The sequence below is a fragment of the Armigeres subalbatus genome, chromosome 1 (assembly GCF_024139115.2).
Source record: "Armigeres subalbatus isolate Guangzhou_Male chromosome 1, GZ_Asu_2, whole genome shotgun sequence".
Taxonomy (NCBI): Eukaryota; Metazoa; Arthropoda; class Insecta; order Diptera; family Culicidae; genus Armigeres; species Armigeres subalbatus.
The window spans coordinates 315,124,782-315,139,195 of record NC_085139.1 but is presented as its reverse complement, the minus strand read 5'-3'; the positions used below and the strand labels follow the sequence as shown (position 1 = coordinate 315,139,195).

The 14,414-nt window shown below is 44.0% G+C and overlaps 2 protein-coding genes and 1 long non-coding RNA gene across 3 annotated transcripts in view; 1 reads left to right on the top strand and 2 right to left on the bottom strand.

Annotated features, from left to right (window-relative positions):
• Positions 1 to 14,414, top strand: part of LOC134217963 (uncharacterized) — a 575,616-nt gene that overhangs the window by 495,362 nt on the left and 65,840 nt on the right. The gene's annotated exons all lie outside the window — the stretch shown is intronic.
• LOC134217943 (putative uncharacterized protein DDB_G0271606) lies at positions 856 to 3,201 on the bottom strand. The gene is made up of 2 exons (XM_062696792.1): positions 2,530 to 3,201; positions 856 to 2,433 (listed from the first exon to the last, which is right to left on the bottom strand). Exons 1-2 carry the CDS (start codon positions 3,148 to 3,150, stop codon positions 883 to 885), a joined length of 2,172 nt encoding a protein of 723 aa, XP_062552776.1. The 5' UTR covers positions 3,151 to 3,201; the 3' UTR covers positions 856 to 882.
• LOC134217936 (uncharacterized) lies at positions 4,227 to 4,625 on the bottom strand. The gene is made up of 3 exons (XR_009981189.1): positions 4,482 to 4,625; positions 4,347 to 4,423; positions 4,227 to 4,284 (listed from the first exon to the last, which is right to left on the bottom strand). It is a non-coding gene; the product is annotated as an uncharacterized LOC134217936 (long non-coding RNA).

Genomic DNA, 14,414 nt, shown 5'->3' with positions numbered 1-14,414 from the left:
ATTTGCCAAAAAGCTGATTCAAGGTCGATTGAGGAGAGGAACTTTGATCCACTCAGATTGTTGACGATGGATGCTATTTGTGGAATGGGGTAGGCTTCTTGAACTAGGACTGAGTTCAGCTTTCTAGCGTCCAAACATAATCGCATGGAACCGTCTTTTTTTTCACTGCCACTGTCGCGTTGTTCCATGGGCAGCAAACTGCATCTTCTATTACTCCAAGCTCCAGCATTCTATCCACCTCCTTGTTCAGGTCATCAAGCACGAATTTGGACATCGGGTAGTATTTCTGTTTGAATGGTGGTGCGTTTCCCGTGTCTATTTTGTGACAGTAAAGGTGCGTTCTACCTAGTCGACCTTGGTTTTGCGATGTGGGGAATCCTAGGATTGCTACTTTCAGTTGTTCTTGCTCTCCTGGCGTCAACGTCCCTATTACTGAATTTTTCGAGTCCCAGCTAGTGGTTATTCCACAAATCGTTGGCTTGATTCCAAATTTTGCCCAGAAATCCATTCCCAGTATTACCAAAGGTGGCATAGATTCGATGAAGAGCATGGGAAGAGTAACAATCTTTTTGTTGTAGGCAATTGGCACGTAGGAGAAAAAGGAAACTTTGTGTGGTGAGTTATCTGCCGTCTTCACTTCTCCTATTACCGGGAATTTTTGAAGTCCCAGTTCGTCTGCTATATTTGTCAGAGATCCTCCAATCAGGCTGCAGGTTGCTCCGCTATCCAACAATCCTCGTAGCTCTTTCCCTAGAATGGTTATTGATGCGTATGGCCGGTTATCGTTGTTTTCTGTATTGATTATGACGGAGTCCGCCTTACAAAAAGCGGGGATGTTACTAAGCAAAGGCACGTTTGATCTTTCGGGAGAATCCACCTGCTTTACTGTGGGTTCTCCCAATTCCGGTTTCCCGAAATTGAAGGTGCGTTTTGTGCTTCTAATTGCTTCCAGCGTAAGATACAGGCCTCACAATTTCGCGTTGTGCATCCTTTCTTCCCACAGCTGTAGCAGAACAAGAAGCGTTTCGGATTGGGACATCTTAAATATGTGTGCCCAGGATTTTCACATTGCCAGCATACTGTTATGATCGGAGCCTCCCGTATGGAATTCCCACTTAATTGGTTCGTTGCCGTATCTAGAGCTGATCTTCCACTCCAGTTGTTCTGTCCTCGAATGGCGCTCACCTCTTCTGTTATATTCGATGCATTTTCGTTCCGGTAAGCAATGTCCTGTTGAAGTGCTTCTCTTTCTCGGATGTTCACTGGATCCAATTCTTCTTCGAAATCTTGACTATGTTCCATTATGCTGACTACTGCTGAACCGTATGGTTGACGGCTGAGGGGAGGCCGCCCGTTGTTGTCAAATCTGCTATTCGTCGACCGATGAAGTACTGGAGTGTCATGTCGGGATCCTAGGGCTCGTGAGATTGTTGGAGCGCGACCCCTTAGTGCGTAAGAACGAGAAACTTCGAAATCTTTGCATACTGCAACAAGGTCACGAATACTAGCTGATCGAGACGCCGAGGCAATTGGAGAAAAGTCCGTGTTGAGATGTGATTTCAAGATAAATAGCTTTTCTGACTCCGATATCGTTGGTTCTACAATCTCGAATGCCGCTACCAGGTCTCTGTAGAATGCTGTGAATGGTTCATTCGGACCTTGGAATCTCAAGTATAGATCCTGCTTTACAATCTCCGAGTAATTCGGGGGTAAGAACTCTTGTTTTATTTCCGCTTTGAAGATGTCCCATGATGTGAGGTTGAGGTACGACCGGGTGTACCATTGAAGTGCTCTTCCTTTCAGTAGGTGTTTAATTGAACGGAGCAATGTTTGGTCGTCCATACCTTCGGTGACAGCGTAGGTGTTCACTTGATTTAGGAATTCACCTAGTTTTACGATGTTACCTTCTCCTGAATACTCGAATGGCCATTTATGAACCGGCTGCAGAAACCTATAACTATTTGTCTGTTGAGTATTGAATCTCGGTGTATAGGATCTATCAGGCGTTTCTCGAAAGTTTCGTTGCTGAAATTCTTGGGGCTGTTCAGCTATTCCAGAGTCTCTTTGATTATACGGACCCCAGTATCCGGAAATTGCCCCAAATGTGTAATTCGGAGCATCATTTTCCCGTTGTGGAGGTGCTGTCACTCTTGATTGTAGATTCTGTAACTGCATTTCCAACTGCTGTCGTCTGTATTGTTCCTGTTGAAGCTGTTGTTCTAACTGTTGCTGCTGTATCTGCATCTGGTTCAGCAGTAAGCGAAGGCTTTGCTCCTGATAGAAACCCCTGTTTTGTTGTTCTTGCTGTTGAAGATGAGGATGTGGCTGTGATGGTTGAACAGAAAACTGCTGCGGTAGCTGTTGCAGAAATTGATGTTGCTGTTCCCTTATGGAATTTTGATGCTGTTGTTGTTGTTGTTGTTGTTGTTGAGGCTGCTGAGCATGAGATAGTGGGAATTGTAGATCATCTTTAGGCGGTCCCGTTGATTGGTTTTGCGGTGTCGATTGTTTTCCTTGATCTTGATGCGCCTCGTCGAAAAGTACCGGATCCTGATTTAAAGTCTGCTGTTGAGACATTTGATTACTCTGTAGTTCTTCTTGGAGCTGCTTTTCTAACAGAAGTTGATGATTTGATGTTTCCTTGATGCTTGACTGCAGTTTCGTTATCTTCAGCCGTTTCAGCGTCTCTGGATCACTTGGAAGGTTCTCCGCTTGTCCCTGTTCCTGCGTTCCTGAAGCTTGTTCCTGATTGTATTTCTCGATCTTCCGCAGAGCGATTCCTACTTTTTCCAATGTCTTTTTGGCATTCATTAAGATCATCGGATCCGATATGAGGGAGAGTCGAAATTGGTAGTGCAACAATCTTGATTTTAACACATTCACTTGGTTGTTATTCCTTTGTCTGAAGGCTCCTTCTAAAGCCTGCAAAATTGGTGCCAATTTCGTTTGGCATTGATATATGCTGTCCATATCCGTTAGTACGTGGGACGAACAGTTTGGCACCGGCGATCCGTTGAATTCACTCTCCAAAAGTTGCTGTAGTTGCGATGTCTTCCATTCCAGGTTTTTTCCTCTCGTACCTGTCGTTTTCCGAACAAGAAGCTCGAAGTCTATTTCTTCCGGGGTGAGGTGGTTCAGCTCCATCTTCATTGAGTATTTCACGAATATCACTAATTTTTCTAACACACACAGATCACTCACTTGACGATTTGACTACGCGGTTCGACCGAATTCACTAGTGGGTTTTTTAGTCTGGGCGCCAATGAAACCGATTTCTATTAGATCTCCCGTATTTTGACCGACACGGCAATGGCTCATCAACGCTTGTAACAGTGCAATTTATGAAGTGACCAAAATAAGCAATGGATCACGACTCGTCAAGTCAAAGCACACCTTTCAGTCCGGCTAGCTACACTGCATCTATGAGCTGCAGTTACAGTGTGCGCAAACTCTCCAATAACATGAACTCAAAACAATGAAATATAGGCATGGCGATAATGGGTCTAGGTAATTGGTGGTCTCTATTTGCATACATATTTGCTAATTCTCCTACTCACGAATTAAAGTTACAAACTACTCGTTGGGGGCCCCGTTGTGTCACACTTGCTGCATCTATCCAACGTTGTCGCAGCCGATGCACCGATGGATGTAGCGCGACCAGCAAGCCTTGCTGGCCAGTCTATCGCTGCTGCTCGATGTTGTCACACGATGAAAAGTGCGACGCTACGTGACACGTTGGACTGCACACGTTGCATGTGTCTTTAGATGCTGCAACAATTATTGCAATGACTGTAGCCGATGTTGTCCGTTCACAATAGCGTGCGCTTGCTTCTGTCGTTCCGTCGCCGCCCAAGCATGCGAGCGATGGCGTTGCTCCCCAACACACCTTCAGCCTAACCACCCGTCCACTCCACACCCTTACGCGCTTCTGCCGCTCGCTCCCGACGCGGGATGAACGATCTCTTGGCTGCGGGCAGCCCGTGCCGTGGTTGAGCCGAGTCGAGTTTGTTCAGAGCCTGTAATTAAAAGGCCCTCTGATGAGGTTCAGCAAAATTAGCCTATGGCTCACTCGATCCTTTATGGGAGTTATTTTACCTGATGAGAGCCTTTGGATTGCGCCAGATGGTTTGTTGGCTTTGCGGTACATGCAACAATTGACCTATAAATTTACAATATGATTGCACTGTATGCAGTATGGTATCAGCATGAGAATTTACCTCTGATGGGTTCTAGTGTGCCTGCATTGATTTCTTCTGGGATTGCTGTTCGAGCTTAATCGAAGATCTTCAATGTGGGAGACATTTATGAGCGCAAGGGTTGCCAATTAGTAGTCACTTAATTCTTACCTTTTCAGTTGATTTGTGCCGCGGCCGATCAACACTTTGCAAAAAGCACGTGGATCAATTGCCTATCATGGCCGTTCCTTTCGAGGAAGTTGTGGTTAGCACAAATGAGGAAGAATTTATCAAAGTTCTTGTTACCTTGCATCAGAAAAGAATTTGTTCCGATAATGCTCACTCTTTAAGTCACATGCATCGACTTCTTGGCAATAAACTATTCCGCGTTTTCGGCCACTTGCATTTGATTTATGGTCACTTTATGATGACACCATGCACTTATTGCCACACGCCAACTTGGCATCAGGTATAGTGATGGCTTGTTGGATCAGTGAGTCCGATCTTGTGATCGCGCGCATGTATGTGCTAGTGTGTTGGTCATTTGGGAGTAATGGTCAGCGTTGGTTGTTGGGAATGAAGAGAGAAACCATCAACATGTATTCGAGGGCTGTATTTGTCTTGCGGGAACACAGTGAAAATTTTGGGTTGCATTTTGTCGGCATAATCTCATTCATGTAACAAAGTGAGAAATGAAAAGTGGGGAAAGAAGAGTGAAAAATAAGTAGTAGAGGTTTCACAGTGAGAAAAGAGTTGTGATAAATAAGGAGAGTCTTACTTCTCACATCTCATTTATTGTTTCACATTTCTGACTTTTCACCCATCATTGCAGACATCTCACTTAGATTTCCTCATTTCACATTTCTCAATGAAAAGTGAAGCGAGTCACTTCATACTTTTCACTTTCCATAGCGACAAGAGAGAAGTGAGAAGTGAAACGTCCCACTTCTCATTTTCATGTCTTGCTTCCCATTCCTCACAGAAGGCAGAAAATGTCCTTTGGCCGACAAATTAGTTTGGCAGAATTAGGTCATTTGGCCGAAAATATCGTTTATTCGAACAGGTCATATGGCCGAAAATGTCGTTTGATCGAAATGGTTGTTTGACAGAAAGGGCCAATTGGCCGAAAGTTGGCATTAAATGTCGTTTGGCCAAACAGGTCACATGGTTAGAAAGATATTTGTCCAAATGTATTGTACTGCCTTAAATGTCGCTTACTGAACGTGGCATACACAAAAAAAAACAAACATGGTTCTATTAAATATGTTGCCTTTTCGTTTCAAAAACGTTTAATTTTCTTTAAAATAAAAGTAGAATTGATTAAATTTAAGGTCATTCTATAATATTAAAAGTGTGTTACACCTATTCAGGGTGTATATTTAGAAGTTTTTTTTAACACAAACATTGTAAAATTGTCAAACCACTCATTTCGAATTAGTTTGCCAGCGGAACAATTTATTATTCAAGAACTTCTCGAGTTATTAAGTTTCTTAATTCCAATGACGCTCTTCTTAATTTGAATGACACATGTAGGTTATGAATTTATCAAATACACTGGATTATTCATTTCCATAAGAGACGTGGATGCTGTTTTCTAGACAACGTCATGAATTGTTGGGGCGAATCGTGGATGGTTGCCGATGGCACGGCTTCACAATTCGTTGAGAATGGGTTTAGTTCCGGAACGTAAGCTGCGACCATCAATCGTATTGACACTTGACTTTCATGTGAAAGCTTCTTATCAGTCGTTTGTTCGAAAGCCATTCGGCCGAATAGGGAAAGAGTCGTTTGGCCGAAAGGGACATTTAGCCGAATGGGTCGTTTGGCCGAAAGGGTCATTTGGCCGAAAGGGTCATTTGGCCAAAAGGATCGTTTGGCCGAAAGGGTCGTTTGGCAGAATGGTCATTTTGCCGAATGGGACATTTAGCCGAAAAAGTCGTTTGGCCTATCAGGTATCAGGTATCAGAACGTCGGCTCAGGAGGCACGTTCCCCTCAATTTGGGAGATTTGTGCCATCGCCTTCACTGGCCTTTCTCATCATTTACCTGACGGAAAAGGAAGTGAAAAGGGGAAAGGAAGAGGAAGTGAAGTTGGAAAGGAGAATGGAACAGGTTTCAGGAGAAGGAGGATACAATCAATAATACATACATACGATGCACTTTGTAAAACGCAATGAAACGCTAAGCATAAAATATTCAGGATAAGTCATACAATGCAAATGCATATGATATACCATTTATAGGAAAGCCAATTATGTAGGCTCACACGCATTAAGCTAGGGACTAGAGAGGTGTCACAGAAACACAAAACACTGGGGACGTAACAATGGATGAACGTCAAAGACGAAACACAAAGTGCACTGTGAAAAACGCATAATCCGAATCCATATAGGTGACAGCTTGTTGGAAAACTAAGTAAAACACATATTCATAACCCCACACTCACGTTGAGATTGAACAAGAGTAGCCAAAGACGAGACACAGAGTACACTGTGAAAAACGCATAATGCGAATCCATATAGGTGACAAACACAAAGTAGATTGTAAAAAAACGCATAATGCGAATCCATATAGATGACAGTTTGTTGAGAAACTAAGTAAAACACATATTCGTAACCCCACTCTTATTTAACCTCACGTTGAGATTGAATAAGAGTAGCCGATTATCTCGGAGGAAGCAAGAAGCCAACTACGCCATAGCTCCGGTTAGCGCAGCGAGGGCTAAATACTGTGAAGGGGACCCTGGTGCTTCACAGGCTCCGTTTGCAGTTAGGTTCTTATTAGACCCCCCTAACCATTCATTCGTAGGCACGGTAAGCATAAAGCCGCACCACACCGAGAATTAGGGGTTACCTGTATGATGGACTTTTACCACTGGAACAGGCAATCCGTAATGTTATTCTTAGCCAGATAACCAGCTGCCGACACCACACGGCTGTCTAGGCTGTTCGTGGAGAGAGTTTGACATTGACTTTACGTCAACTCTCAATGTGGCCGAAACCTAACTGGCCGCAAGGGTCGTTTATCTGAAAGGGTCATTGGGCCGAAAGGGTCATTCGGCCGAAAGGGTAATTTGGCCGAAAGGGTAATTTGGCCGAAAGGGTCGTTTGGTCGAAAGGGTCATTTGGCTAGAAGGGTCGTTTGGCCGAAAGGTTCATTTGGCCGAAAGAGTCCTTTGGCCGAAGGGTCATTTGGCTGCAATGGTCATTCAGCCGAAACGGTAGTTTGGCCGAAAGGGTCGTTTGACCGCTAGGGTATTTTGGCCGAATAGGTCATTTGAAAAGTGAGAAATTAATAATAAAAAGAGAGACGTCTCACTTCTCACTCTTCATTTTTTTCTTCTCACTGTAAAAAGTGCCAAGAAGCAGTGCGAAGTGAGTTGTGGGACGTTACACTACTCACTTCGACTATTTGCTTTTCACAGTGATAAGTGAGACATGAGGAGCGAGAAGTGAGACGTCTCACTTCTTACTACTCATTTATTACTTCTCGCTGTAAAAAGTAAAAAGAGCGAAGTGAGTGGTGAGACGTCTCACTACTCACTTCTCGCTTCTCACTGTTTACATTGTGAAGAAAAAATGAAGAGTGAGAGGTGACATGTCTCACTTCTCACTCCTCATTTATCACTTCTCGCTGTAAAAAGTGAGAAGCGCGAAGTGGGTAGTGAAACGTCTCACTACTCACTTCGCGCTCCTTTTTTAACAGTGAAAAGTGCGAAATGAGGACTGAGAGTTGAGACGTCTCACTTCTTACTCCTAATTTATAACTTTTCGAAAGAGCTATTCGGCCAAATGTCCTATTCCGCCAAATGACCCTTTTCTTCCTAATGACCGTTTCGGCCTAATGACCCTTTCGGAACAAATACCATTTCGGTCAAACGGCCCTTTCGGCCAAAAGGCCCTTTCAGCAAAATGACCCTTTCGGCCAAGCGACCCTTCCGACCAAATGACCCTTTCGGCCGAATAACCTCTTCGACCAAACGACCCGTTCGGCCAAATGACCCTTTCGGCAGAATGACGCTTTCGGCCAAACGACCCTTTCGATCAAATGAACCATTCGGCCAAATGGTATATGCGGCCAAACAACTTTTGGTCTAGTGGCATACGGCCAAATGACTTTCAGCCGAATGGGTTCGTCCAAACGACTTTTCCCCGGCCAAAAATGTCATTTGGCTGAGCAAAAACTTCAGGTTCAAAACCCGATAGACCGATAAATATGGATGAAATAGACATCCGGCCGAAAATTTCGTTTGGTCGAGTTTGTCATCCGGCTGTACAGGTCGTTTGGCCGAAAAAGTCTTTTGACCGGATATTATGTTTGGCCGATATGATCATTTGGAGGAACGGGTAGTTTGTCAGAAAATATTATTCGACTGATTATGTTGCCGCAAGTCAAATATGACCAAATTATTTATACAGATATGGGTAACACAAACATTCGTACAACATGTGTGCCTCTCGGGTTGTTATTTCTCACTTCATGCTTCTCACCTGCCTGGCATACTGCGGACGTGGGATCAAAGCCCACCGAAGAAAGTGGTTACCTCACTCTTTTAGAACTTAATTTTTCACATTTTGTGCAGTTTTCAAACAATGCAATTAATTTCCATGACGGGCGTTCCATCTGCTTCTTCTAAATTCCAACTGGAACTTGGCCTGCTTTTCAAGTTAGAATTCTATTAGCATTTACTCAGTTATTAATTGAAAAACTTTCCAAGCCCGCCAATGCATAAGTATGTATCTGGATCTAGTACAATGGATCACTATGCCCAAGGTGTCGAGAATGTCACAATAAAAATGAGAAGTAAAAAGTAAAAAATGATAAAAGATAAGTGAGACGTCTCATTTCAATTCTCAAAAATCACTTCACATTTTTTTTATATTTTATGTTGCTCACTTTTAATGGTTATGTGTTCGATAAGTTTACATTTCCGGCCAAATGACCTGTTCGACCTGTTCGGGGCCCTCCTTAGCCGTGCGGTAAGACGCGCGGCTACAAAGCAAGACCATGCTGAGGGTGGCTGGGTTCGATTCCCGGTGCCGGTCTAGGCAATTTTCGGATTGAAAATTGTCTCGACTTCCCTGGGCATAAAAGTATCATCGTGCTAGCCTCATGATATACGAATGCAAAATGGTAACCTGGCTAAGAAACCTCGCAGTTAAAAACTGTGGAAGTGCTTAATGAACACTAAGCTGCGAGGCGGCTCTGTCCCAGTGTGGGGATGTAATGCCAAGTAGAAGAAGAAGAAGAAGACCTGTTCGACCAAATGGTATTTTCCACCATATCACTGTTGACTGTTTGGCCAAATTATATTTTCGGCCAAACGACTTTTTCTGGCAAATGACCAGATTTGGCCCTACGACATTTGCATCCGTATGTCCGTTTTGACCACATGAAATTTTGGTCAAATCGTTTTCGGCCTACCAATCATTTTGGTTAAATGGAATACGGCTAGATGATTTCGGTCTAACGTTTTATTCGGCCAAGTGGCATTCATCAACCATTGTGATGACCACAGCCCAAATTCTCCATAGTGGATTATTGGTAAAGGGTGACGTGACACTAGCAAACCAAAAACTGCGGTTTACTTAATTTAACGTCAGGGCACAAATACTACTTGCGAAGGGTTATTCTGCAAGAACCACAGCAGAAAGGACATCAGCGTCAAACAAATCAACAACGTCAGGAAACGGGTGTCCCGTTCCGCGCACAGCACAATGCCATCCGATGATGACAATCAAATGACGTTCGAAATGCGAGATAATGTCAAACAGTGGGAAGGCCAACACCGTTCAACACCGCAACGCGAGCATGACGTATATCTGTGTATGTGGCAGCAGGGCACAAAAACGACTGCGGAAGGCAACGGCTGGGTGTTGGCAAACCTGATTCAATATTTGCACTCGTCGTTGTCATCGTCATCGCATGCCAATCTTTTCTTTTCATACGGTGGTGTATTTTTTTCTTCTATCTGCCATACCAAAGCTCTGGCTTTCGTGGACGGGAATTGCCATTGTTCGAGTTGCTGTTCCTGCTGGAACAAAAGTGACGTAGGACAAGTGGTGCCGTAACCGACCGGTTGAAGCGAGATAGGAGCAGCTGAATGTTCAATTTCCAGCATCAACTGGAAATGATCTTATCTCCACCGTGAAGACAGGAAACATGGAATAAAGTAGGGGTGGATGGTTTGATATGCTTGAATAAGGATGTTTCCTTTCATGAAGACTGATTAAGTTAACTTGTAGAAATCTTGCAAACCTGAAACGTTTGGCATACAATAACAGAGGTCGAATAATTTAATCAACTGATGCTTTTCAGACCTACTTCCCCGGCAGGATGAAATTCATTTGCTAGATGCTTTGATAAGCTGATTTCAATTAACATTTGGCTTTTACTCTCCCCAGGCAACCGTAAACTAAAGCATGCCCTAATAGAACCGTGTCTATAAATAGTGCTGCTTCTGTTTTTCGATTTTTCACTCCACCGACAGGCAACCTCTTATTCATATCTCACGTGGCGTCGACGGCTGGTGTGATCAGTGCGGTTGACCTCTGGATGGCGTTACGACGAAGAAGACGATACGCCCGCAGTCAAAGGCCAAGTGCCAAACGCCACGTTCACACTGTTTTCGTCTCGGTTTGGGCCGTGGGTGGATTCCAGAAAGGGGTTAGCAAAAAGATGAAAAGCTCATTAGAAGAAGGTTTCATTCTTATTTCTCCCGGGAGCTGAACTCCATTTACACTGCGTAATGGATTTTGTTTGTACGCCCTGGTTGGATCCAGTGGCCTCGCTCGTGGTGCTGGGAAGGGAAGGTGTTCGAAGTGCCGGGAACCGAGCAGCCTAATAACATCGTTCTCATCCGGACGTACTGCAGGTTCTGTGGGGTAGGGGAATGCGATATTTGGTTTTCCAACTTAAATGAAACACTCCATAGAACATTAGTAAATTCTCATAAAAACTTTCAACAGAGTCTATAACCAATTGAAAAAATGTTATATTGCCATGCAAAAGTAAGCAATAAAAACTCATTGCAAAACGAACATTTTCCATTGAAAAATAAAAATAAAATTGTTTATATCCCATTTATAAAAGAATATAAACATCAGAAAATAAAACTGAAGCGAATCAAACGACGAGAATTGAAAAAATGGAACTGGGTAATGTTTTTTTTTTTCTTATTAAGAATTTGCTCAATCAGCAGGAAAATACCCATAAGCCACCTTCCACGTTTTTTGCATACCTCAACATCTTTTCTCAGATTCCCCTACTGCTGAGCACAGCCTCGAAAAACTAGTTTTTCCACTTCTGCCACACTCCGAGAAGGATGAATTACGAGGAATAATATTTGTTTCATATCTTTGAATGTGCCTTTTGCCTTCTGTCATGAGTCGTGTTTTTGCGGCGGAGTAAAAGTTGAAGAATTGATTAAAGTGCTGCTTGCCTTGTTCTTGCGAGAACGGTGATGCTCCTCTGGCGATGGCTTTCGGTTGGGCCACACCAGTTCGGCAGATGTGGTGGCTAGTCTGCTTTCCTAATGGAGCGTGAAGTGGGTAGAAAATGAAGCATTGAGTTCGAGCTCAGCTGCAGCGTGACCGAACGAACTGCATAAACTTCTTTTGCCGGGAAATATACTGCGGAACGTTCTTCCCGACCTCTGTACGGATTCATGGCCAATCACATTTCATTGAAACGAAATTTCCTCTTGATTGTGACACCAATTTCCGACAGATTAATGCACCAATCGTTTCAGCAGTATGTGAAGCTGATTGAGAGTAGATATGCAACCGTCCCATTAGTGATCAATTGGATTGACAACAGTCTGACAATGGAGCAAGAGCATCAATATTGCGGTTAGTCCCTCCGGGGTTTGCCGGCTTGCAGTTGCGAACGCACTTCAGCTCAACAGATACGATTGCTCCCATCCCTCGAAATTTGTTCGAAAATTGATTTGACATATTTGCCAACTCGTTTCTCACTCAACTGGAGTGCGTACTTCACCTTCTCGCAGATCGACACTCTTCGGATACGATTACCGGAGAACGATTTTTTGCCATGGAGACATAATTTGAATTTTTATCTACTGGGAAATGCAAATGATGAAATTGATTGCAAAGCAATCAAACAGTCTGCTTTTTATTGAGCTATGCACATTTATAGGTGAAAAAATGGGAAAAGCTCTATTGCTCGTAAAAATTGGGAATTTCATTTGGAATCCAGTAAAAAATCAAACATCGACAATGATTTTATAAAAAAAAATCTTTTTTAGTGGAATGTTTTCACTGTCATAAGACGAGTTTAGCACAATACCATTTAGTTCCACCACCACGACGAGGTGGTGGAATTAAATGGAATTGTGCCAAACTCGTCTTATGACAGTGAATGATTGTATGCTTCACTGCTCAGCGATAAATAAATGTCGCAAGAAGCAATTTTATCGAAACTTTATAGAAATCAGTTGGTGACACTTAGGATTGATTAACAAAATTCCGAGATAAATATTCACAAAATTTAAAAACATTGCTCAACGCTTACTCACATACAATGAGTCACACGAAAAACAGTCAAAATGGAGACGCATGGTACATCAATTTTGCATGTTTTCTTCGACACGCCGTTTCAAAGTTCCCCCAAACACAAGCACCGGGCGACTACGATTTTATGTCTCGATGTTGTGGAACTGTCAAAGGAACCTTGCATGAAGTGACTCAGCGATAGAATGGTTCGGTGGTATAGTTCGCGCTCTCGAAACAAACAAGGTCATTTTTCCTAGTTTTTCGCGGCTACGGCGGTCAAAACGTGATTCGATCAGCATATCAAGTGCTAACGTGAGCGTGAGTAGTGAAGTTTTGGTGAAAATCGCCCGACAAACAGCTGATAAAAGTGTAAAAGTGTATTCGCTGCGTGCTTTGTCCGGCGTAAACAAGCAGTCATCATCCGGCTGCCCGGCTGTCCGGCTGTTTTTCATTCAACCGTCGCGTCGATGGCGTGGGTAGCACTGTGTATGAAGGGAGAGAAATAGAAAAAAAGTTCCAAAAAGTTTGAAAATCTCATAAAATTCGAAAATCTGAAAGTGTCCGATCGCCACCCCAGGAGTACTACAGTGTCTTTCGCAAGTGTGTGAACACAGGGGAGCGCAAAATTTCGCGTACAGCTAAGAAAACCATACGTTCTTTTGGGGCAGGTAACGGGTGACCGTTGTCAATAGTGAGTCCAACGTAAGCCAACATGGCGGCCGCAAGGAGGGCCAGTGAAACGCAGACTACCGACTTCCGACTGGATCCAACGAATAAATTCGGAGAATTGACATTTTTGCAGCTGACCGGCAAAAACGAAACCCCGCTCCCGAAAAACCCGTTTGTCATCGGAAAGTCAGTAGAGGCATGTGCGGGTCCGATTGAGAATGCCAAAACGGAGGCACAAGGGACCAAGTACACCCTGAGTGTCCGTGACCCGGCCCAAGTTGCCAAACTATTGAAATTGGCAAAGTTAATCGATGGAACCGAAGTAGAAGTTGCTCCGCACCCAAACTTGAATGTCGATGCGTCATCTCGTGTTATGACTGGTGGAGCTGAGCAAGGAAAAAGTCGTCCGTGTTCAACGAATAACCAAGAACGATAACGGGAAAAGAGTGAATACACCAGCTCTGATCCTTACGTTCAGTAAAACAACCTATCCGGAGCACATCAAAGTAGGTCTGCTGCGCGTTGCCACTCGTCCCTACTTCCCGAATCCGATGCTCTGTTATGGGTGTTTCACTTACCGGCACACTCGTGTTCGATGTCCTGGACCTCTTGAGCCTCTTGAAATGAGGCTTCCGACCCTCTTGAAAGGAGGCTTCCGAGCCTCTTGAAAGGATGCTTCCGAGCCTCTTGAAAAGAGGCTTCCGAGCCTCTTGAAAGGAGGCTTCCGAGCCTCTTGAAAGGAGGCTTCCGAGCCTCTTGAAAGGAGGCCTCCAAGCCTCTTGAAAGGAGGCTTCCATGCCTCTTGAAAGGAGGCTTCCAAGCCTCTTGAAAGGAGGCTTCCGAGCCTCTTGAAAGGAGGCTTCCGAGCCTCTTGAAAGGAGGCTTCCGAGCCTCTTGAAAGGAGGCTTCCGAGCCTCTTGAAAGGAGGCTTCCGAGCCTCTTGAAAGGAGGCCGCCCAGTCCTCGAAAGAAGGCTTCCGGGTCTCTTGAAAGGAGGCTTCCGAGCCTCTTGAAAGGAGGCATCCGAGCCTCTTGAAAGGAGGCATCCGAGCCTCTTGA

What these genes read in the sequence shown, in the direction of transcription:
- LOC134217943 (XM_062696792.1), bottom strand. Translation starts at nt 3,150, where the DNA reads ATGAAGATGGAGCTGAACCACCTCACCCCGGAAGAAATAGACTTCGAG. An exon ending in ATCCGGTACTTTTCGACGAG is followed by an intron (nt 2,434 to 2,529) that starts GCGCATCAAGAT and finishes CATGCTCAGCAG; the next exon opens with CCTCAACAACAACAACAACA.